The sequence below is a fragment of the Alligator mississippiensis genome, chromosome 1, assembly GCF_030867095.1.
Source record: "Alligator mississippiensis isolate rAllMis1 chromosome 1, rAllMis1, whole genome shotgun sequence".
Taxonomy (NCBI): domain Eukaryota; kingdom Metazoa; phylum Chordata; order Crocodylia; family Alligatoridae; genus Alligator; species Alligator mississippiensis.
This window is the reverse complement of record NC_081824.1, coordinates 261,855,399-261,878,067: the sequence shown is the minus strand read 5'-3', so window position 1 is coordinate 261,878,067 and position 22,669 is coordinate 261,855,399. Positions and strand designations below refer to the sequence as shown.

The 22,669-nt window shown below is 38.6% G+C and overlaps 1 protein-coding gene across 4 annotated transcripts in view; it reads left to right on the top strand.

The window, feature by feature from the left end:
* The window catches only part of ZPLD1 (zona pellucida like domain containing 1), a 47,095-nt gene that overhangs the window by 8,196 nt on the left and 16,230 nt on the right, over nucleotides 1–22,669 (top strand). For 3 of the 4 annotated variants that reach the window (XM_019476579.2, XM_019476578.2, XM_019476575.2), the window contains 4 exons: nucleotides 8,678–8,791; nucleotides 14,185–14,405; nucleotides 16,684–16,865; nucleotides 17,550–17,622. In XM_019476579.2, coding sequence (XP_019332124.1) covers nucleotides 8,686–8,791; nucleotides 14,185–14,405; nucleotides 16,684–16,865; nucleotides 17,550–17,622 — 582 coding nt within the window. In that variant the 5' untranslated portion in view covers nucleotides 8,678–8,685. Of the gene's footprint in view, nucleotides 1–3,366; nucleotides 3,424–8,677; nucleotides 8,792–14,184; nucleotides 14,406–16,683; nucleotides 16,866–17,549; nucleotides 17,623–22,669 lie in introns of all 4 variants that reach the window. The other variant, XM_019476576.2, reaches the window with a different exon arrangement.

The window sequence follows — 22,669 nt, the reverse complement described above, 5'->3', positions numbered from 1 at the left end:
ACTGCTCCCTATCTGGGGCTCTCCACGCCCACACTTGGGCTTCTTCCTAAGAAGGCCCCCTTCCTGGGGCTCGCCATGCCCGACTTGGGCATCTTAAAATACTGCCCCCTGTCTGAGGCTCTCTGTGCCCACACTTGGGCTTCTCCTTAGTGCTGCCCCCTTTCTGGGGCTCGCTGTGCCCAACTTGGGCCTCTCAATAAGTTGGCCCCCCTTTCTGGGGCTCAGTGCGCCCACCTTGGGTTTCGAATACTGCCCCCCTCTCTGGGGCTCGCCGTGCTCCACTTGGGCTTCTCCGTAGTTGCCCCCTTCCTGGGGCTCGCTGTGCCCAACTTGGGCTTCCCAAATAAATGCGGCCCCCTATCAGGGGCTCCCAGTGCCCAGACTTGGGCTTCCCAATGTGGTCCCCCTTTCTGGGGCTCACTGTGCCCAACTTGGGCTTCTCAATAATGCCCCCCCTCTTTGGGGCTCACCATGCCCACACTGGGGCTTCTCAAATGCCCCTCTCTGGGGCCGGGGTCCATGTACCCTGTGTGCTGCGCCCGCTGGCGCTGGGGTCCTCACACTCTGCTGTGAGTCCCCTATGAGGCCTCCTCCAACCTCTAATAGCCTCACCCAAACCACCGGTTTTAACAAACAGCAAACACAAACTTGAGCCTCCTGGCTATAACTCAAATGGAAGCCGCCTGGCTACAACAACATTGCTCAACTCCAGTCAAGCGGTACCTGCTGTTAGGCTTCTACCTGCACCATTACTCCAGGAGCTCCTGCCTCTCTGGCTGCTGCCAGGGAACTGCCTCAGGCTTCTGCTTTTTGGCTTTATAAGGGCCAGGCCCTGCCCCTTCCGGCCAGCTGACTCTCATTAGTTGCCCCGGCAACCCACAGCTGTGCTCGTTATGTCCTGCCAGGGCTCTCTCTCCCTGGCAGTTTCCACTCTCTAGGAGCAGAGCACTGAGGTGCCCTGCGACACTGCCCAAATCCAGAAACACATCCTACAGGCCCCAGGGCCAGAGGACTTAGGGTTCAGATGCCCCCAGTTTTGCTTGATCTTAGCCAAAAGCACATCTTTTTTTGTGTGTGTGGCCCTTAAAAAACAGTTGTTCCCCCAGGAGAGAATAAGCACTAGGTTTGAAGGTACTGCAATATGGGACTGGCACTTGGAGAGGCCAGAGCAAGCTCTGATACCCTCCCCTGGTGCCAAAAATGCTGATGGGAACCTGTTTTTAACATTTTTTGGCCCTTAAAAATGGGTGGGTGTTCCCTCCACAGGAAACTGGCGCCAAGCCTGGAGGTACTGCAATATCAAGTCACCATCAGGAGGGCCAGAGCCCAGCCCTGGCACCCTCTTCTTTGTGCCAAAATTACTACAATTGATATGCTGATGGGAACCTGCCACAAGGATAAGTCAGTGTAACCTATCCGAATAAGATATATAGTAGTGCCTAATGTGCTGAATCCTCTTCAGTGCCAACCCTTTTTCAAGTCATGGTGAGCCACTATGTTGCATACATTTCAAGTTCCTTTTTACTCCCATATCTGAGCTGCACCTTCTTTCTCACTTCCAATGATTCCTGTTTCTTCACCAACCTTAAATGTCTGGCAAATATTATCAAATGGGGCCCCAAACAGTTGAGCCAGAATGCCTCTGTTGTCCCTTGCTCAGCGTGCTGCACATGAATAATGTTGTCCTGCCTTCCATGAGGTGGAGCTGGACCAGTTTGACTTGTGCTTCATCTTGCATGTACATTTTTGGAGGATCCCAGGACTTGTAACAAGAACACTTGGTTCCAGTCATGAGTGGGGGGCTAACTAGCACATGGATCCTTTGTGGTTGTATCTGGAATTTATACACATACTGAGCAGTGCTGAGCTGGGGTTACCATGTCTTTAAATGTTGACTTTACTGGGGCCCAGCCCAATGAACTATGCAGCAAATCATGAACCTTTTGGCTTTTGACCAATATCATGTATAGTTTGTATTATATAAGTGGGTATAAAACTGTTGCTTAAAAGTGTGTTTATGGAGTTACCCTTGCTAAAACTTGTAGCAGTTTCAAAAAAGGCAAAATACATCACTTATGGAATAACTAAGTCTATGGCCACCTGTAGTGATTTTCAAATTTTGCCTCACATTTCTATGTGCTCAGTGAGAGCAGGGTTACAAAGTAATGTGTAGGGGAAGAAGTTGGGGAAGGCAAGGGGGCTAACTGGCTGCCCTCCCCTAATTTATTTTCCCTGCTGTAGCAGTGGGAGGGGAAGAAATTCAAAGCCAACCTCCAATAATTAGATTCTAAATCTGGAAAATTATAACAAATTTTTACATTTTCTAGATATAGAATCTAATTTTGGGGGGTTGTCTTATAGTCAGGGTAATCTTGTATTCAAGTAAATATAATACTTTCAACTACAAAACTTGGACTTCACCTCCTTTTTCAGTTTAAGGGATTTATATTTTAGAACATATATAGAATATGATTTAAACAGAGTTATAACTTGCTGCCTCTTTTTCTAGCTTTCTTTTATTCACCCTGTTTAAAAAGAATTAGCAGATAGAAATTAGAAAGTAGCCAAAAACACTGAGAATGCTTAGTTTTGTTTTGTTTTAATGATACTAATTTAAGAATATCTAAATCTGGTGTCACACAAGGCCTCATCCCACAAAACTTGTGGACACCTAATTAAGTTTACAAGTATGTAAAATATAATTTTATAAAGTATTTGGCACTACTGGGTTTTGGTAATTATTCAGTCTGCGTTCTGGTAAAATTCCTGTTTGATTTTAATGGGGGCTGATTAAGTAGGGTTTCAGGATTTTGGCCCGAAGTGAACAAAACAACAACTCTTAATTTACCCTTTCAAAATCTATTTTTCCCCTTTGTAAAATTCTCTGTCCCATCCTACTTCACTGACAGCATTTCATAACAAATTGCTTTCTGGCATCTTTGGCTCCATTGTTTCTCCATAAACACTGTTTAACAACAAATTAAAATTTTATTTCTGTGCCAAGAGCCCTAAAAAGGCTGCCTGGTCCTGGGAACAGGCAAAATATATTTGTGAGCTTCAGTAAATTTAGCTTTACAGTCCATCATTTGGGAATACTGATCTGCAGCTGGGCAGGATCTTTTTGTGTATTGCTTGATTTTAGAATGAATGCTTCACAGTACAGTTTGAAATGAGAGTTTCATTATAGTTTCTTTAAATCTCAAAAGAGAAACAGTAATTTCTTTAAGCAATCCATTGATTGTGGAGTACACTCAAACTATATTTGTCTCATTAAACACAGGCTATAACACCTTTGTGTCTTAGGTGCAAACCTTTTTTCAACAATGTGAATAAAAGTGTATAATTCTGACATGCTCTTACTTGTAGGATCACATCATATATTGTTCAAGCACATTGAGATAGCTGATGAGCACATGTGAAAATGTAAGCAAATTTTTTGTAATTTTTTTGTCATTGATTTTTCATAGCTGAACATGTCTGTTGGAGGAGTTGTTGTTAATTAGCTTCCTTTAAAGAAACAATTGCTACACCATCATGGATCATATTACCATGCAACTTTGGTGATCTGCCACATGCCATGAGGAACATAACGTGGAGAATAAGCAGTAGATTGAAATTTGTCATTGCAGTTTGTATGTGCTATTTGGTAAATGCTGCAAAATAACGCGTATGTTCACCGAAATCAGCTGTGTCCACAAATGAGTTATGATAAAAATATAGGGCTAGATTAGCTACAGTGTTTGCCATCATAATCCCCCCCTAGCTCTAACGAAGATTCCTCTTGGGTCTTAAAGAAAAGAGGAGAACAAAAGAAAATGAACATAATTGACATAAGGTCCAGCTGTCAGAGGGCACAAAATAGGGAGCGGGGAGGGCACTAAGTAGATAACCAACAGGCATCCACTTCGCTACAAAAGTCAAATAACCAAATGAATACAAAGAAACATTTTGAAGTCAGATCCCAAATACTTTACATTTATTGCTGGAAGTTTGTGGAGATTTTCTGGAAGGGCAGAGTTTATAAAAGTGGAAACAAGGTTCCAGGAAAATGTTAAAAATTAAATTTATAGAGGGATTGGTGCAAACAGTCTCTCTTCTTACTAGATATTCTCTGTGATGTGCAGCATAGAACAGTCAGATCTAGCTGAATAGATTCTGCGTTGCATTTATAAACAGCTTTGATTCAGTAAAGATCTGCCAACTGTTTTATATTCTGAAAACTTACTCTTGTATTATATTGGGAGTTGAATTTGTTGGACCATTTATAGTTTGAATTGATTCATGTTTTAAAACTCTAAATAAACTGCAGCATATGAAATGACTTAATGAACCAGGTTTGAAAGGTTTCTAAATCCCTGACTGTCCCTTTGTCCATATTCTAGCTTTGAAGGTCTGTTTTCCTATTAGTGCTTGAGATATTTATCAAGTAAAGTTCGGTTGGTGTTAATGGAAGTCTTGCACACAAATTTCACCTCTGCTCTCAAATCTGCAGGGAGAATAGATCCCTTCTAAATGGAAAATACCAAACTTTGTTCTGGGGGTTGGAAACAAACTCATTTAGAAGTGAAATTATTAAACTCTTTAGGAAAAGATTTCTGAAGTGATTAGAGCTGCACTGTCATTTTCTTTGGAAAGCCAAAACATCATAGTAAATGTCATAAACAAAACACTGTAAATCATTTCAGCATTAAAGATTACTTGAGCAAATGTTGAGTAGAGAGACAAATGGGAAAGGAGGACTAAGGAAAATAAATGAGAGTTCAGTGTAAATTGGAGTAGGTTTTTCAACTAAAAATTTCATAGTCTTAAGGGACCCTATTTCCCTCACAGCATATGTCAGCATCCTTAGAATTGTAAAACTTCAAACTGTCTTTTTGACAACTGAATATATTTATTCCTAGGCCAAGAAGTATTTTCAAGAGCTTGGAATGTGTTTTATTCTTTAAAACAAGCAAAAAGTATGCCGCACACTATATATTTTTTAAAAGTAAAAAATACTATATATTATTTATTATTTTATACAATTATTATAAATATTATATAGAAGAACAGGCTATTTGGAGGGGGGAGGGTTCTTCTTTAAAGAGAGAGACTTAATTTCTTTGCTTTGAATCCAGATGTTGATAGTAGAGTTAACTTGAGTTGGAGTTTTTCAGTGATATTTCTTCTTTCAGCTAATGACAATTTGTCTAAATCAAAATTTCTTGCATTAATAGCCATATCACTTCTGACAGGAAAGCCTTTTTGGGTCCTGAATGCATTCTCTGGGCAGTGAAGGGGTGCCTGTCTGAGTATAGCTGGGGAATAGTAGGGTAGTGACTTGGGATGTGGACCACCAAGGTTTAAGTTCCTGTTCTGCCTGATTAAGACTAAAGATAACTCTTCCACAATTACCTGATATCCAGGCTCTTTGGGGTGGGAATGTCTCCTGTTCTATTTTGCCTAAATAATTATTCATTGGTGCAGGGCTTGAACCTGAGTTTCCCATAACCCAGGTAAAGTCAGGGTACCCATCAGTACTGAACATAGTAACTCTCTTTGTAGTCGCTTATGTCCCTATTAATATGTTTCTTTCCCTCTCTTAAGATTTTTCACTTCATATTCATGCACAGGCTGTCTGATTTTGAGGACTTAGTCTTCTTTTTTAATGAAGTTATGATTTAAAAAAGAAATCAAGTGAAACCATTCAAAAGCAAATTCAGTGGTTTCTGATTTGAAACCTTGTGCTCATAATTTAAAAGTGTCACTTTGACAGGGTTCTGTTGAAGTCTGTGACTTCTCCAAAGACATAAAGATGAATTAATGTTATTAATTTGTAAAATGTAAATGAATAGGAACTGTGGGAGGTACTATCTGTGAGGATCTAGACCTCAATTTTTCTTCAAGCAATTTTAGGTTGAAATCAACAGCTGAAGAATAAGTAAAACCCAAATAAAACTGTGACTGCTTTGCCTTTAGACCAACACGGCTACAGTGTACATCCCTAAACTTTGAATAGGCATTTCAGATTCTGGCCCATTCCAGCTGTCATGGGAAAACTAGAACTGTAAAAGCATTTCTTCTTAATTTGAAAACATTTTTTATTAATGATTACCCTCCTTGTGCAAAGCAGTAACAGAGGTTATGCTAACTAAATTAAAGTTTTAAAATTTACCATAAAATCTGCTTTCTGTTTAAATTAAGAAGGACTATGTTTTTGCTAGTGTATCCCTTAGCTGCATCTCAGACAGGATTTTTTGGCAGTGAGTAACACTGCAGTTAGAAAATTAAATCCTGATTATGATTCCATTAAGTGACTTTATATATAAGAACAGAGTCCATTCATAGCATCTAACAAAGTAGTGTTCAGCTATGAAAACTTTTACCTTTCTGAATGATTTAGTCTTAAAAAGTGGCACTCTGCCCTGACTTCATTTATACCAGTAACTAAGATTAAGAAGCTGGTTCATATACAGCAGGAGAGTAATTGTTGCTTTATCCATCCAGTAGTGTAAAGGCAAAAGTGGGATCTTTTAGTGTAGGAAAGATTTCATTTTTCTGAAGGAAAAATATGGTTCTTACAAAATAAAACATATCAAGTGGTGTAGGGAAAAAACACATTCCCAAGAAGGAGTAACACAGGGTGAGGAGGGGAGAGCATATGAATGCAAAAAAGTTTTTTTTAATAGTATTTAGCAGGTATTTTTTCTCTCCTGGCTTTCTCAACTCTCTGCATCAACTTTAACCTACAGAAGGATATAATGGGAGAGACACGGAGGGCAAACCGTTTTTTCTCATCAACTCCTTTGCAATCCTTTTGAAGCAAAATGGCCTTGCCCTTTTGTGCCAGATATCATTACCTAGTAGTTGCACAAATGTTGCCAGACCAAGCTGCTTTTGGACAAGTTATAGTCTTATTTGAATGTTCCACATTTAGCAGGAGACTGCTCCCTTTAGTACTTGTTTTTTATTCATTGGACCTTCCAGCAATATATAATAGAAATTAATGGGCCAGATTTCTTTAAGCAGTGCTGATTTAACCACCTTAATGTCACTGGGATTGCTAAAATATAAATGAAAGCAAAACATAAGAATATAAAAAATATTTACTGGGTTAGCCAATAGGTCCATCTATCACCATATCGCATCTCACATGGTGGTAGAGAGTAGATTGTGAGAGGGAGGGTTAACAGGGCATACCCCGAATCTTCCACCCCTTGCTCGTCTCCTGTTGCAGGTTTCAGAAATTGATTTGATATTTTCCATGCTCCTGCCAGGCTAAAGGGAAATGTTTATGTATAGAATAAAATGCCATATGGGCATTGTATGCCCAAGTGAGACTTTAAAAAATGTTTTACTTTTTCTGCGGATCTGATAAAAAAACAAACAAACAAAGGCATTGGGAGTCTTCATTAATTTCACTGAACTGAACCCTCTATAGACACTGAAGATTGACTAACACTTTTGCAGATTTGACCTAGAGTCACTGCCTAGAGATTTTCTTCCCTCCACTGTTTTCAACTCTTCTGGGGCAATACTTGGCTGCCACTCAGCATGCTAGAAGTGGCTGCATTTTCGGTATGTATGTGTATATATACACAGTTTGTGAAAGACTGTGAGATCCTTTGAGAGGATAGTGATGACTGTCATCTCAGAGTGATAGGTCAGCGATGCCCGCACTACAGAAGCATCAATCTTATATTTTACAACCTCTTAAAATTAGAGAGCTTCTGTTGCTAGAAATGCACAGAATTGTACAAGACTTGTGCAAGGTTTCCAAGTGCAGGGAATTACTTACTATTTGTATACTATTGGAGAGGCAGGGATTTTTTTATACCAACTATATAGTTGGTCCAACAAAAGGTATCTTGCCTCTTGCATAATTTTTGGATTGTTGCACCTACATCACTTTACACTTTGTATACTATTACAAGTTATATTTTTTAAATTCCCCAACTGTTAGATCTGTTGTCAAATGTATTTGGGATATATTGTGTAAGTTGTGGTAAATTTAACCATTTCTTCTGGTTGCTTGTGTGTCTATTCCACATATGCTATCTCCTGAAGGTTTTCTCCCAGGGAGAATATTCAAGTTGGAGGTTGAAATGTCTGTTTGTTCTAATTTCTTAGTCTGGTTGTCCAACTCTATTGAAAACAAACAAGGGAAAAAACAAAGCCAGTTCTATATTGAGGGCTAGTGGAACTGCATCCATGCTTCTCAAGGTGGAATTTGGCAGTAAGACATAGAGAACTTAACCATCCTTATAGCTGCTCAGTTTTCAAAGACTTGCAGAAGCAAAGCTGTTTTAAATTGGCATTGCCCCTCCTTAAATATCTAATATTAAAACAACAGAATTACTGTCTGTATATAAACTATTAAATATGCTCTGAAATCTTTGTAATTCACTTTTGAAGACTGTGTTACCTAGCTGTTTTAGGGGCTTCTTTTCATCCTCCCTGAACCTTATTCATTTGCTAAAGTCTGTAAATAAACCCACTAGAAAACAATGGGAGTTACTTTTTCTCAGCACTCTGAGAAATGGGACCCCTGGTCCCTTGTCCCTTAAGCTTGTGAAACTGGTATCCAATTCTTGTGCTGCACGCCATCCCCAAAGTGGTAATGGGTTCATTAAGTCTTTGTAGTAAGTCTCTAATGAAATGAACAGATGCATGCAATAACTACATAATATTTTGCTAGGTTTTGCAATGGAACAGGTATGGTTACTGCTCCTGCTGACAATTAAGGTGCTTTCAGTGACTGCGCAGTTCAATGGATATAACTGTGATGCAAACCTGCATAGCAGATTTCCTGGTAAGTGTTTAATTGGCTTTTTATAGTGGGTTCTTTATCTTCTTGATTTGCAGCAATGATTATTTTTAAATACAAAGCTATAATCTGTGTGAAGCCTACGGGTAGAACTTCACACTAACTGAATGTTAACTATCTAAATGAAAATGAAACACCTCTAGTGTTGCACTTTATATCCATATTAATGCAGAAGGGCCAGATTTAGCCCTGTAGTTAAACCTCAAGTATAACTACATTAACATAATGGGAATTGACCCACTTGTGCCAGGGTTGAGTTATATCCAAGAAATTAATTACAGGTAATATTGGCAGAATTATTGCTTACAGATTTAAAAGGATTGGGTGCTTTCAATTAGGATTTTTAAAATGTCACCTTGTTAGAGTGAAAGAGACCAAGTTTATATTTATGATGATAAATTTTAAAAATCAAACTTAATTTTGCCATTGAACTTAGAGAGATCAAGCCATAAAAAGAGAGAATGAATACATATAAATGAAAATATATAAACACTGTTGTCTATGTTAAGAAAGCTGTAACTTAATAAGGAAGTACTGAAAACATCAAATACCATGAAAACCAGTGCTATGTTACACCAAGAATCAGGAATGAAACAACATTTTTTAGCCTTCTGTATTTTGGGGCATGCTTTCCTAAAATCGTCTCACTAAATAAGATACATAAAAAACCCACAAGATTTCATGAACCCACGTTCTTATTTAGTTAGTCTGTGAAGGTGCATCTCTACCCTCTCTTCTGACTGACTTCAGACTACCGCTCCCTACTTCACCTCTGCCATTTGCCTCCCTTATTTGTTCTGTGGTTGGAAAAAAAAGGCCATCGTTACAGAGCTGACTTATATCCTGTGTTACCAATAGAAATGGAATGAAAAGAGTATAGCACTGAACTCTTACGACGGCATTGTGCTGTGTTACTTTTTAAAGAGCTTTGTAAATAATAGCTTGGATTTCCTGACCAGAGTCAGTTTTTATTAAAATTATGAGCTAGCTGAAAACCTACAAAAATGGGGGCTCCTTCCTCAGTGGAGCCAATTGAAAAGGGTACATCTAAACCACACCTCTGCATCCCTGTTGGTTCTGCCTTCGAGCCAAAATGACTTGATTTGCCACAGCACAACTTGAAGATCTGAGGGCAGGGACCTGACCCTTGTCCTCTCCTAATGTTGGGCCTATGGGAAGGAGGGAATGAGTGTCCAGTGACACTCCTTTAAGTTAAATGACAGTTCCCCTGAGGTGTCATTTGCTGCCCTTCTAAGCTGGCTATCACCAAAGCTTACACTGGCAGAAAGCCAAAGTAAAGCAGGAATGAACCATGCCCTCTGCATCTCAAATCTATCTGTAATTATTGTACTGTATGTACAAGCCAGCACTCAGACTGCTTAAGAATGTTTTAACAGCTTTAGAACTATACTTTCCTTTTGGCATGTGATTACATCTGTTATGATTAGTTTTTCTGTTTCATATGTATGGAGAGGTTTATATTTGCATCTTGATTCTCATGAACTCAAGCTAGCTGTCTCTTAGTTTACTGTGTGCATCCACCTTTAAACTGCAACTCTGTTGCATCAATGGTCCTGTTGGATACTAAGACTGTTGTGTGTCAGGAATTCTAGATTAAATCTGTTCAGTTCAAAAGCAGAGTATCTTTTTCCCCCTCTAACTGCTAGTCCCCCCAACTTCAAAGTCATCTTAGGTTCCTTACTGCTTGTTCACCACCAACAATAAGCAGTAGCTAATTAGGGGTAGATGACTGGGGCATGAGCCCTGGGCACAGATTTAAAGGTGTTTTGCACAAAAACAACTGGAAAAAGTTTGGCGAGTTTGGCTTCTACAAACCTCTGTAAACAGCTTCGGTAAATAAAATCTTTCCTATGCAAGCCACAGAAAGGCAGCAACGAGCCATCCATTTTTCATGTTATTTTATTTTTATGATTTATTTCTAGGGTGACATCATGCATATCTTTGCTGCATAAATAATAATAATAAATACTAATCATACAGATTTTGATTTATGCTATTTGCAGATTGATTCAGAACTAAGGCTAGTCAATTGGGTAGAAGACAAATATTATTTCAATAAACTGAAAAGGATATATCCTTTTAATTGAAGACTAGACCTGATCTACAAATCTGTAATGGGATCATATACCTGAGGTCTTCACAGAGCTTTTCTGGAGAAGGACCATTTTTTTTCATGACAAGAGCTGAGATTCATATATATATATATATATATATATATATATATATATATATTTGTTGTGAGTCAGAATGAAAAAGAAATACTTTCTAAGAAAGCTTTGAGGAAAAGAATTGTGTCAAAATGACTGTTCTGGATTGTAAAATTCAAGTTAGCAATTCAGGTAGCTCTCATCAGAAGCAATCAGAGAGCACTGAACCCTAAAAACCATTTTGATGAATATTTCCCCAAGATAAATACATCCCCACAAAACATTTCTGACTTCCACGGAACAGCTATTTCTGATATAACAGAATTCCAACCAATGTTCTGATCTGCTTTAGTCTTCAGTACATTTTTCCATAATCCAGAGATCCAGCTGGGCTGTTGCAAAATCCTTCTAAGAGTGCTGTGGGATGCCATGCAATATTAGTACTGTTAGGTCTGCAGGCACCTAAACATGATTCATAAGATAAACCCAGAGATTTTAGATAGGAATCCATAGTGTCAAAAACATTTCCAATCTATTGTGATTTTTCTGAGTTCCTTGCAGCAGAAAAAATTCTATATTTTTTTTTGTAGTAAAAAATTGAGTGGATGCTAAGAGCTGGCATTTTCTGAGAGGTGACCTGAATGTAACAAGGGGTGCCTTGAATTTAAAAAGGTTTGAGAACCACTCACATAGTTCTAAAATAAGGCAAAAGATAAAAAATGTGCCTGACTTAAACTGAGCTAAGGACTGCTCAGACTGCCATGAATTTATCTTATAGGCTATAAATGATAGGAAACTGGTTCAAATCTATAACACAGCAGAAGTTCAGTGTACAAAAACCACTTTCAAAATAGCCTAAACTGGTTTAAGATAAACCTGGATGGATGTAGTATCAGACTGAACTGATTTAGGTTAAATTGGTTTATTGAAATTCTGTCCCAGGTCCCTTTCAGATTCAAGTTAACTTATGGTCCCCCAGCATCCCAGCATGCTTTGCACCTTCTTGACACCTCCCCCTTCACAGGGCGGGTGGGCCAGCCTTGGTCCAAGCTGTCTGCTGTCTGCAGTTGAGCTGGGAGATGTGCTCTAGACCCCCCCCCCGGATTCTGGCCTGGCCCACTGCAGGCATGTGGCTGAATTTCCAGAATTGAAATGGAATGAGTTCACTTGCTTATCGGTTCAGTCTATGCAGCTTAGACTAACCTGCGAAAATGAAGCAATTTAGCCTCAGGCTTTTTTACTGTCTGTACTTAGCCATACAGTCATGAATCTTTTTGTATACTTCTCATAGTTTATGGGGGAAAACAATTTGTTTAGGTGGGGAGGGGTGTATGTGTACACACACATACACAGTTAATATTTTTCAGTATCATGAACTGAAAAGACATGATCCTGAACTACAGCATTCAGAGACATGTAGGTGTATTTACACCTGGATTCACACATGCCTCTAACATATATGCTGGGTTCAGTGTTGCAGAACAGGCGAATTAGACAGGGTTAAGTCTCAGTTTTCTAAGGGCCATTGCAATGTATTCCTGATATAATAATATATAAATCATACAGCCCCTTAAGTCCTTTAAAGTATATGGGGATTTTGAAAGTGACTGTAATTGTGAAGTAAAACCACTTTTTACAAGAAGTTAGGGAAGAGGGTAGTCTTTGGATCCTGCTTGCAGGTTTGAAAGATAATTGTAATGACACATTGTCCTGGTATTCCCTCTTATCCTGCTGCTCCCTCCCCTTGAGATCCAACTGGACTGAATTACACTTCATCCTCCCCTCCTGGATATGAAGGACCTGATTTTCTTCATTAGGCATTGCAAGTAATTCCACTCAATAGGAATGCAGGAGAATTATATACTGAATCTACCCCTCCAAGTCCTGCTTTGCTTCCAATAACCATTTCCACCTAGATTATGTTTTGTGTGTAATGTTTAACATCATGTACTTCAGGACAGTGTTTGGCCTATCATGTCCTGTCCTTGATTATTTTTTGCTTTAGTACCACCATTAAGGCTATTTGTATGAAATTGTATGTACCTTTGTGCCATTCGGAAGAGTCAGTGTGTTGTAATGGAGACTTCAGTTCCCCTCTGGTGTGGCAATGCAGCAAAACAATTAATTTAATCAGACTCAGGTTGTTCTGCCATTTTTAATAGTACTAAATCTTTGAGGAGCAGTAATAAATTAGTTGTTGTTTAAAGGAGTAATGCCTGCATTTAACTCAATGAAAGATGTCATTTTGTAGAGCACTAGCAAAAATGTTTCATAGTCTGCCATTAGAAGTGTGCTTGAAGATAAGAGCTACATTATCCTGCATAGTAGCTAAACAAAACCATCATTTGTTCCTAATGTGATGCTTTCAGGTTTTCATTGGAGATCACAAGAGTCTCAAAATTTTCAAGGAAGAAAGGCAATGTTTCCATCTGTTTTATATGAACAAAATCAAAACACAACAAAACAAAAAAAGATTAGTTGTAGTAATTGCCGTTTTCTCCATCTTTTGGTTCATCATAATGTATGATCTGATAAAGTGCCAACGTATTTTACGGCACTGATCATTACCTCTCACAAGCCAACTGATTTTTTTGTTAATGCTCAGGGTGACAGTTCTGAAACGAAAAAAAAAAAAATGGAAGTGCTGCAGTAAGTTGCTTTCATGAACTGTTAACTGAAGTTCAAAGCGATTAGTTGTACTGATTGGGCCTGTAGGTCTTGCACCAAGGGGACCCCATCCTGCCTCAAATATGCACATGTGGTTTCTCACAGGAGTTGTACAAGTGTACTGGAGGGCAAAACTCAGCCTCTTGAATTGCTATTGAAAACTTTGGCCATCATAAGCATGTGAGGATTGCCAGAGTGGACTTTGATCACTTGACAGCTTCTATCTCTTTGCATTGCCTGTCTGTTTGATTTAGTGAACAGTGAATTTTTGTGTAATCATCTCACTATATGGTAGATTACACTGTTGATGCATTTGATTCTCCTGCCAAGGTAAAGAACAGATTAGTGAAGTTCTGTATAATTATAACAAAACTTTAGCAACTTTTCCTGATATTCTTCTGAGAGTAGCAAGTCTGCATAAGGACAGAGTTGAGAATTATTTAGAATATATCCAAATTAACTGTCATAGCTGTTATTTTAGTATTCATACAGGGCTGTTACTTGAAATGCAACTTCTTACATCTTTCTGCATTTTTGTTGCAGCTGAAAGAGATATCAATGTCTACTGTGGAGTACAGGCAATTACTATGAAGATTAATTTTTGCACAGTTCTTTTTTCCGGCTATTCTGAAACAGATTTGGCACTGAATGGGAAACATGGGGATGCTCACTGCAGGGGGTTTATTAATAACAACACCTTTCCAGCAGTGGTCATTTTCATCATCAATCTGAGCACTTTGGAAACCTGTGGAAACACTTTAGTGGTAAGGCAAGATCTCAGTGAAACGGTGACAATGCTAATTGTGCATAGAATACACATATGTGATACACAGGATCTTTCATTGACAGACATCGTTCAGATATTTCTTTACAATAATATTTACTTTTAATTGATAGCCAGGCATCTTGATGGTGAACAGGAATTTGAGGACTAGGTAAGAGCAATAGCCAAGAAATTTATATTTTGACTTCATTGACTTAGAATTTTTCTCTGATGAATTTATCTTATTTATTTATTTGATGGAGAGTGCCATTTTTGGCAAATTTAGAATTTTCCTTGGGAACAGTGAATTTTACCGGTACATTTTGGATTTCCATTTAGAAAACCAAAACAAAATATTTAATTTGGGGTTTCTTTTCTTTACCCAGACAAAATGGGAAGTTGGATAGCTCTATTCTCTCCTGTAGGCCAGGGTTTTGGGCTGAGATGCAACATAGTTCCCCCTCTGATACAGTGGTGCATCATGGGAAAATGTAGCTTGGTTGAGAACTCCAACCCTTCCAGAAGAATGGGTACAGCAGCCATCTGAACTATGCCTCACATGAGACAATACACCAGTCTCCTTTGGTGCTGAATGGACCTAAAACCAATTGAAACCAAATAAAAAATTTAAAAAAATGTGTTCCAAGGATCTTTTTTCATCCCTGTTCATGACAAACACAATTATCAAGACATTATCATTTCCCCTGGGATAGATATTTCTATTCTCACTCAGCTGTAATTTTTACTTTATATACCATCCAGGAGCATAGCACAGGGCTATGCTGGATGGCATGAGGCTGGTTCAAATATCTGTGTTTATGTTGTTCTCTAGAGGTTGGCGAGCAGAAGTAAGGAAGTCTAGGCCCTCCTTCATGTTCAAATTAAAGCTGGATAGAAATCAGCTACAGAATTGTTACACATTTTCAAACACTAACTTTGTAGCTGGATGGCTCTTTTATAGATGGTCACTTTTATCATGTGATAATAACTTCGCCCATGTGGCTGGGCTAAACTTATTACACAATTCACCAGTTAAATGCATCATATATTTAATGTGCAGAAGGGATGTCTAAATAGTGTGAACAATTGATTAAGCTGTGAAATGGGAAGTATTTCTGGAGCCAAAGAGTTTGGTTTCTCATCTGTGGTGAATAAATTACTCTGATATCTGGTCTTTAGTAGAGAACCACACATTTATTATACTCAATATCTCAGTCAGGGCCTGAATTTGATGTTTTGTTTCATACCTGTGTAACTCAGTGTAAATGATAGCTGAGTCAGACCCTAATAAAGCCTCATGTATAGATGCTGAGACATTTACTGTGGAGCTAATTAGGCAGGTCCACGGTAAACATCTCATGTAGATGAGCCCTATGAGTATTATATGTATCAGCATGCATTTTATTTTTAAAGTTTCAGCCAAAGCTGTTCAACTGTTTCTAAGAATGACCTTATGAAAATATAAATAGTTTTGATAATGTCAATAATTTCCCCTAATTACCTACCTAGGGAGGGACATACCACGATCAGCTGGTCAAGTGTTTATAAGGCAAGGCCTGTTCCTTGCACTCAGGGCAAGCTGACCCCTGCAAGCTTTTCCAAATGCAGGAGACTTGACTGCACAATTTTGTGGTAATGGGGTCAGGGCCGGACACAGGCCTGGGTGAACCAGGTGGCTGCCTGGGGCCTGGACAGAAAGGGGGCCTGAAAATTTTTTTGGTTTTTTTTATTATTATTATCATTACCCGTGGTGAAGGGGAGCCTGATACTAAAAGTTAGCCAGGAGCTGCCAGGATTCTAGGTATGGTACTGAATGAGGGACTGCATTCTCACTTCCCCTCTGGCTTGCTCCTTGGGATTTTGGCTAGGAGCAAGCAAGAGTAGGGGGCATCCAAACCCCAGGGCCTCTGGGCTTAGGGCTTACATGTAGGATGCATGCCATGGATTTGGGGAGTATATGAAGCCCCAGACTGATGAGTCTGGGAGGGAGGATACTTGCCCACTGGCAGAGCCACACAGACTTGAGATTTGAATGACTGTGCTCTGCTCAGTCGAAATTTGGAACCTGACTATAGGGATTTACCCAATAGAATTTGAAACTGATTTGGCCCTTGAAATGAAATTAAAAAAATCTCTAATTGCCTCTCTAGAGAGGTCCAAATCCTCTGTAGTTTAGAACAATGACTTGAGGCTTGACAGGTTCATAAAATTTAACTTTTGTTGTTCTCCACCCCCCCCCCCCCAACAAAAAACACTCAGATTTATATCTCTCTCAACAGGTATCCACAGTTCCAGGAGTTAATGCATATGGGAATGCATCAATGGTACAGATAGGTAATGTTTCAGGATATATAGATACACCAGATCCACCAACAATCATCAGCTATTTACCTGGGCTTCTGTACAAATTTAGTTGTAGCTATCCATTGGAGTACTTGGTCAACAATACCCAGCTTGCTTCGTAAGTATGCGTTAGTTTGCCGTACCACCCAGCCATGTACATAAACACAATATGCACGCATATCAGCATGAATATAATATTGAGATTTGTCTATATAAAATGAGGGATGTCTATTCCTGGTGAAATAAGTAACACTCAAGATTGTAAAAGATGTGACAGTGACAGGGAGAAAGGTGAAAGGAACACTTTGTAGAATTGTTATTAAAAAATAATTTACTGAAGCTACTATATTTTGTTGCCTAATTTAATGAAACATTTTCTTCCAAAATACTTCTTTTCTATGACAGAAAAGTGTCTGCATACAAATTTTAATTCCTATGAAATACATTTTTTTTAGGAAGGCTACTATATGAATGGGTATTGCAACAGAATACTTTTCCTGAGTAGACATTGTACATCATGGAAAAAAGTCTTCTTTTGGTCATTTTGCCTCTCTGTTAATTATTTTCCTGATTCATGTTCTTAATAGCATCTATTACTTCCAGTGTAGCTAAGGTTCTGCTGTTGTCTTCACTATAAATCCTTATTTTCTGAGGTTTACAACCCAATCCTAAACACTTACTCCTTGTGATGTGTTGCAAGGTCTGATTTAGCAGTTAAGAAACCCTGAAATGTAAAAACACAAGAGTAGAAAAGAATTGCTTCATCTTCTTCAGTAGTTTCTGGTTTCTAAATCTGTTTCAGGTCATCAGCTGCTATTTCTGTAAGAGAGAACAATGGTACATTTATCAGCACTTTGAATTTGCTGCTTTACAATGTAAGTATAAAAACCAGTAAGGCTATCTGGAGTAAATCTTTCTTTGAATTTCATGGGTATAACTCCCATTAACAAGACCACAAGTAAGATCTTTATGTCTTCATCATGTCCTGTTCTCCCTTATGAGGGAAACAAGCCTTACATACAGGTGTCATTTATTTCCTTTTTACCTGGCCTTTTTTCCCCCCTTTGTGCTCGTAACCATTGTCTCTTGTCCTTCAGGGAAGAGATTGTCTTTTTGATCTGCATTTGTACATCTCCTAACACAACGGGGTCTTGAGTTATGTTTGAGATTGCTCTGTTCCATTGCAATACAACTAATAATAGCAGTGATGTCCTAGAACTTTTATCTATGAGGTATCCTTGGTTCCTATACAATATTTCTATCTATTGCATTTGGAAAATGTATTCTAAATTTGCTCAAATGGTATTACTATTAATGATGATGATATATTAAGGCTAAATACAGACATTCAAAAAGCCTGAGGCAGAATTGATCAAACTTATGCAGATTTCTGTAAGCTGAGTAGGTTAGTCCAGGAATGAACAGAACACACATTCACCCCTTGGTGGTTGGGGGGAGGAGGGGTGTGCAGGCTACCCGCACTGGTTGAGACCAGCAGGTTGGAGGTGCTCCTGTACATCTCCCATTGGGCTCCCCGGGCTGTTGGAGGCTGCCGAGTTCAGCCAAGCAGTTGAGCCACACCTGATTGGCTGCTGAGCACAGGGAAGCATATTTTACACTCGCCTCCCTCCCATCATCATCATCAGCCGCAGGCATGTCAGCTGCAGTCAGGCAGTGGAGGCACCCATATTTGCGCTTCATGCTCCCTGGGGCTGCACCCATTCACAGGAAGCATGGTGGTGCTTGGGTGGGCACAGCCCCAGGGAGCCCTACTGGGCTGCAGGACATGGCTGAGAACCCCTTCCCTGTCTTCCCTCATCACCATCAGCTGCTGTGTTGGCTTGGCTCTGTGAGTGCCCTGGGGTGGAACTAGCTAGGCACTTGACTGGAACAGTGAAGTGCAGAGCGAGTGGTAGTGCACCTCCCTGAGAGGGACCACAAAGGCACCTGGGATGCCGGCAGGCAGTGATCTAATATGAATTGATCTGGTATCTGTTAGGTCACTGTCAGCTGGCATCCCAGGTTCCTTTATGGCCCCCCACCAGCCACCATCACAGGGAGATACACTACCACTGGCCCCAATTCCTGGGTCTAACCTAAATCTATTAAGTTCAGCCCCCTGGTCTAACCTAAACTGTTTAAGTTTGAATGCACATTGATCCAGGCCTATCTTAGACTGGGTTCTAGCATTTTTAAACTAGTCTGTGCACCAAACTTCTGCACTATTACGAGTTTTGACTGGTTTCCAAGCACTTTCACCAATAAATGTGTTAAGTCTGTAACGCCCCAAATGTCTTGCAAGCATGAATGTGGTCAGCCCTTGTCAAACTGACCATATAAAATAGGAGTGAAGGTTATGGAGTTTCCATCTGCCCCCTGCCCTTCAAACAAGTTTTTATAAATACTGCTTCATTTGTGTGCACTTTGAATATTGCAAGGGTTAAAATTTTTAATAGCAGCTTTTGATTGCAGATGCCTCTTTCATACCTTTGAGATAATATGGCTTGAATACATATTATTGTATAAACTTTTATTATGTAAATATGGACAGTGACAGTAACACGTGAAAAATGTACAGACTTCTACTTAATAGCAACATTAATCCCTGAAATGATATTTTTGTGTTGATTAAAATTTTTATTCATACATTTTAAATACCTGATTTAAATATCAATTTTTCAATCTATCAAGCAACATTTTTATAAATTATGAATCCGATTTTTGCATTATTATTCATGTCATGATGACGATGAGTTATAATTCATGCGACTAATTTAAAAGTCAATGCTTTATACTTTGAATATAATGAGCCATAAATATTGTAACAGGACATTTTCCAAAGGCATTTTATTTTTTTTTTAATTGTTTGTAAGTTTGTTTGACAGGTCAGAGTCCTGAAAAACAAATTAAAATATGTTAGAAGGAAGATAATATTTCTTGCATTTTTAAATAAGCTTGCAATCAAAAGGAGGGAGATAAGTTTCTCAGAAGCACAGGAAGTGAATGTTGGGAATATTGGTGATGCACTGATGGCCAGTGGCCCACCCTGCAATACTAAGACTTTTTTGTGAAAGTGTCTAGGAGCCCCAACCATGCGTCTCCAGACATAGAATAAAATGACAATCCTTGCCTCAAAAAGTATAGAATTAGAATGAATATTATTCCCTCTGATTCCAGTGAAATTACTTGCATATCTAAGTCACTTTTTAACATGGTTGTTGTTACTAAGGCCCTTGACACATGTTCATTTAAAGGTACAGTTGTTGGACTTGGGGATCAGATCCCAATTACATCCTTTCTACTTGCCAGTGCTGGAAGAGCTTGGGATGATACCAGGTGGCTCTAGCTGATTGTCAGGCCCAGAACCATATCAAGGTCTCATACCAGCCTGTTTATGGTCCTAAGGCCAAAGTCAACAATCAGCCCCAGTCCCAGCAATCAGAACTGCTTCCTGTTCAATTTTAAGGTGCTATATAAGTCATCCCTAAATATTCTGCATTGTGTGTGGAACATTTTTATGGTTTGCTTGCCATTTTATGGTGCTTTGAATTGGGTGTGCATATGGCACCCTTGCCATTTTATGCTGTGGTTAACATGTAGGAGCCTAAGACTGGTACACTTTGATTCTGGATAGACCAGCACCCCTTTATCCATACAGGTCTCCCAGTGACTTTATACTGATGAATAAAATTTTTTCTTTGATTTCCAGGGGACTGCTTACTGACAAAGGACACTCCTAAGTAAAGAGGCAGCCTTTAGTTTTAGATTTAGGATAGTACTTAATCACATGCATAATTTTAAGCACATGCTTCAGGATGTGCAGAAGTCAGTGGGATATAAGTGCAATTCTGGACAGTGATGCCTTCCTGAATTATAGCCTAACAAGAGCATGTAATGTAATATGTATGTCAGCTACATTCATAGCTGTAAGTTTGAAATGTAACATGCTCTGTTCAAACTGCATTGCATTTGGGGCTAGAGTTTTGGGTGGGTGACAGAATCTTTATTCTGAATTACTTTAGATACAGAAATGTATGCAATCTTGAAAAAATGCTAAACTTATGTTTTGCTCATTTCATTATCTCAACTTTGGCAAACATTAAGTCCTACATTGATGTTTCATTGTTACTGGTTACATTTTAATTAATATTTTAATGTTTTCATGCACTAGTACAAGTATGTTCAAAAGGACCATATACAAAAAAAACTCAGTAAGACAATAGTAAAATTAATTAATCCCTTCCCTGGATGTGCCCATTTATTAAGTGCTTAAAGAGCCTGCTTCTGCCCAATTAAAGTCAATGGGAGCAGAGTCAGACCTCAGGTATTCAAGTAATAAGAATAAACTCACTGGTACTGTAAGCCTGGTTTTGATCTTGTGAAATGATCTTAGGAGAATCACAGTGCTGTACATGATCAAGCGTTGTGGTACTGAAGAGAAAAATCACCTTTTTAAATGAAAAGAAGTAAGGTATGCTATTGTACACAGAATTTTACATAGCCTATATTGGGCTCTGTGTAATAGCCATTTGCAAATATTCTCCAGCATGAAGGCCATATATGTACCATTTTCCAAAGGTGTTTCATGTACGTAGCTCCTTCTGAGTTTCAAAATGCTTTATGCAATTATGTTTAAAAATTTACAATATATTATTTATTTGTCACTTATTTCCCTAATATTTACACTCCTTATTCAAAGCTTTTACCCCTCCTGGAAGCTAACTTTATTCAGTTTGTTGTGCTACCTTATGCCTTTTCCCAAGTAGAATTTCCTTACCTGAACTCATCTGCATGAATTCTGGAAGCAAACACAAAACTAACTTTGATGAAAAGGTCCTAAACAGCTTAAGAGGGATGAAGGCTGTGATTTTTAAAAGGATTTATGGGATTTCACTGCCCATCTATAGCTCTTAGATTCTTGTTGCAAATTTCAGCCTAAGCCAAAAGAGTCCTATAGAAATTACTTTATGAGTCTTTTGAATGCACTACATTCTTTCTATTGAATTTTTAACCAATTTAAAAAAATATTGAAAAGTATATTTATTCTTGCTATGAAATTTTGCAGCTCAGTTTAAAATTCCAAAGCAAATTTATCTCATTCCCTCTTCCATTCTACAGAATTTGACAGCATAGGTTGAGATACTTGATTTTTTTTTTTGTTTATGTTCCATTAGAAAGCCACATGGCCTATATATTTAATTTAATCTTTATCATATTTTTGGTGTTGCCTGCCATACTAGGTTGGTTTATTGGGACAGTCTCCATTTTCAAAATCCTGTCTTGCAGTTTCTTCTATGTCTTGGGTGTTTATAATCTCCTCTAGAGGCCTTTTTTCTGATATCTTGAGCTCCCCTCCTGATGCTCAGTGGCAGCATTATTAAATGATGTTACCCATAAGTGTATTTTGACACGATAAATTATATCTGTCACTCCATATTTATTTTCTGGTACTGTGTACACATCAGTGCTAAAGTGACATGAATGATTCAGCCTCTGAACCAAAATCTACAATTCAGTGATGTAATATAGCACATTTAAAATATCTTACACTATGATTGAAAAGGAGCCTTTGAAAGCTGGTATTTTTAGATATATATATAATTAAATATTTATCTAAAACTTTCAGCAAACTAGCTTCCATTAAAGCTATTAACAGAAATGTCATCTGCAAGTCAAGGGAAGTGATTCTTTCACTCTGCTCAGCACTGGTGAGGTCTCATTTTGAATACTGTGTCCAGCTTTGGGCACCACATTTCAACAAGGATGTACATGACAGGGAAGGAAAGGTTGAAACAACTTGAGAAGACAAGATTGAGAAGGGATTTAATAACAATCCTCAAATAGAAAAAGGGTGGTTATAAAGAGGATGGTGATGGATTCTTCCCTGTGGTCCCAAGGGAAAGGACAAGAAGTAATAATCTT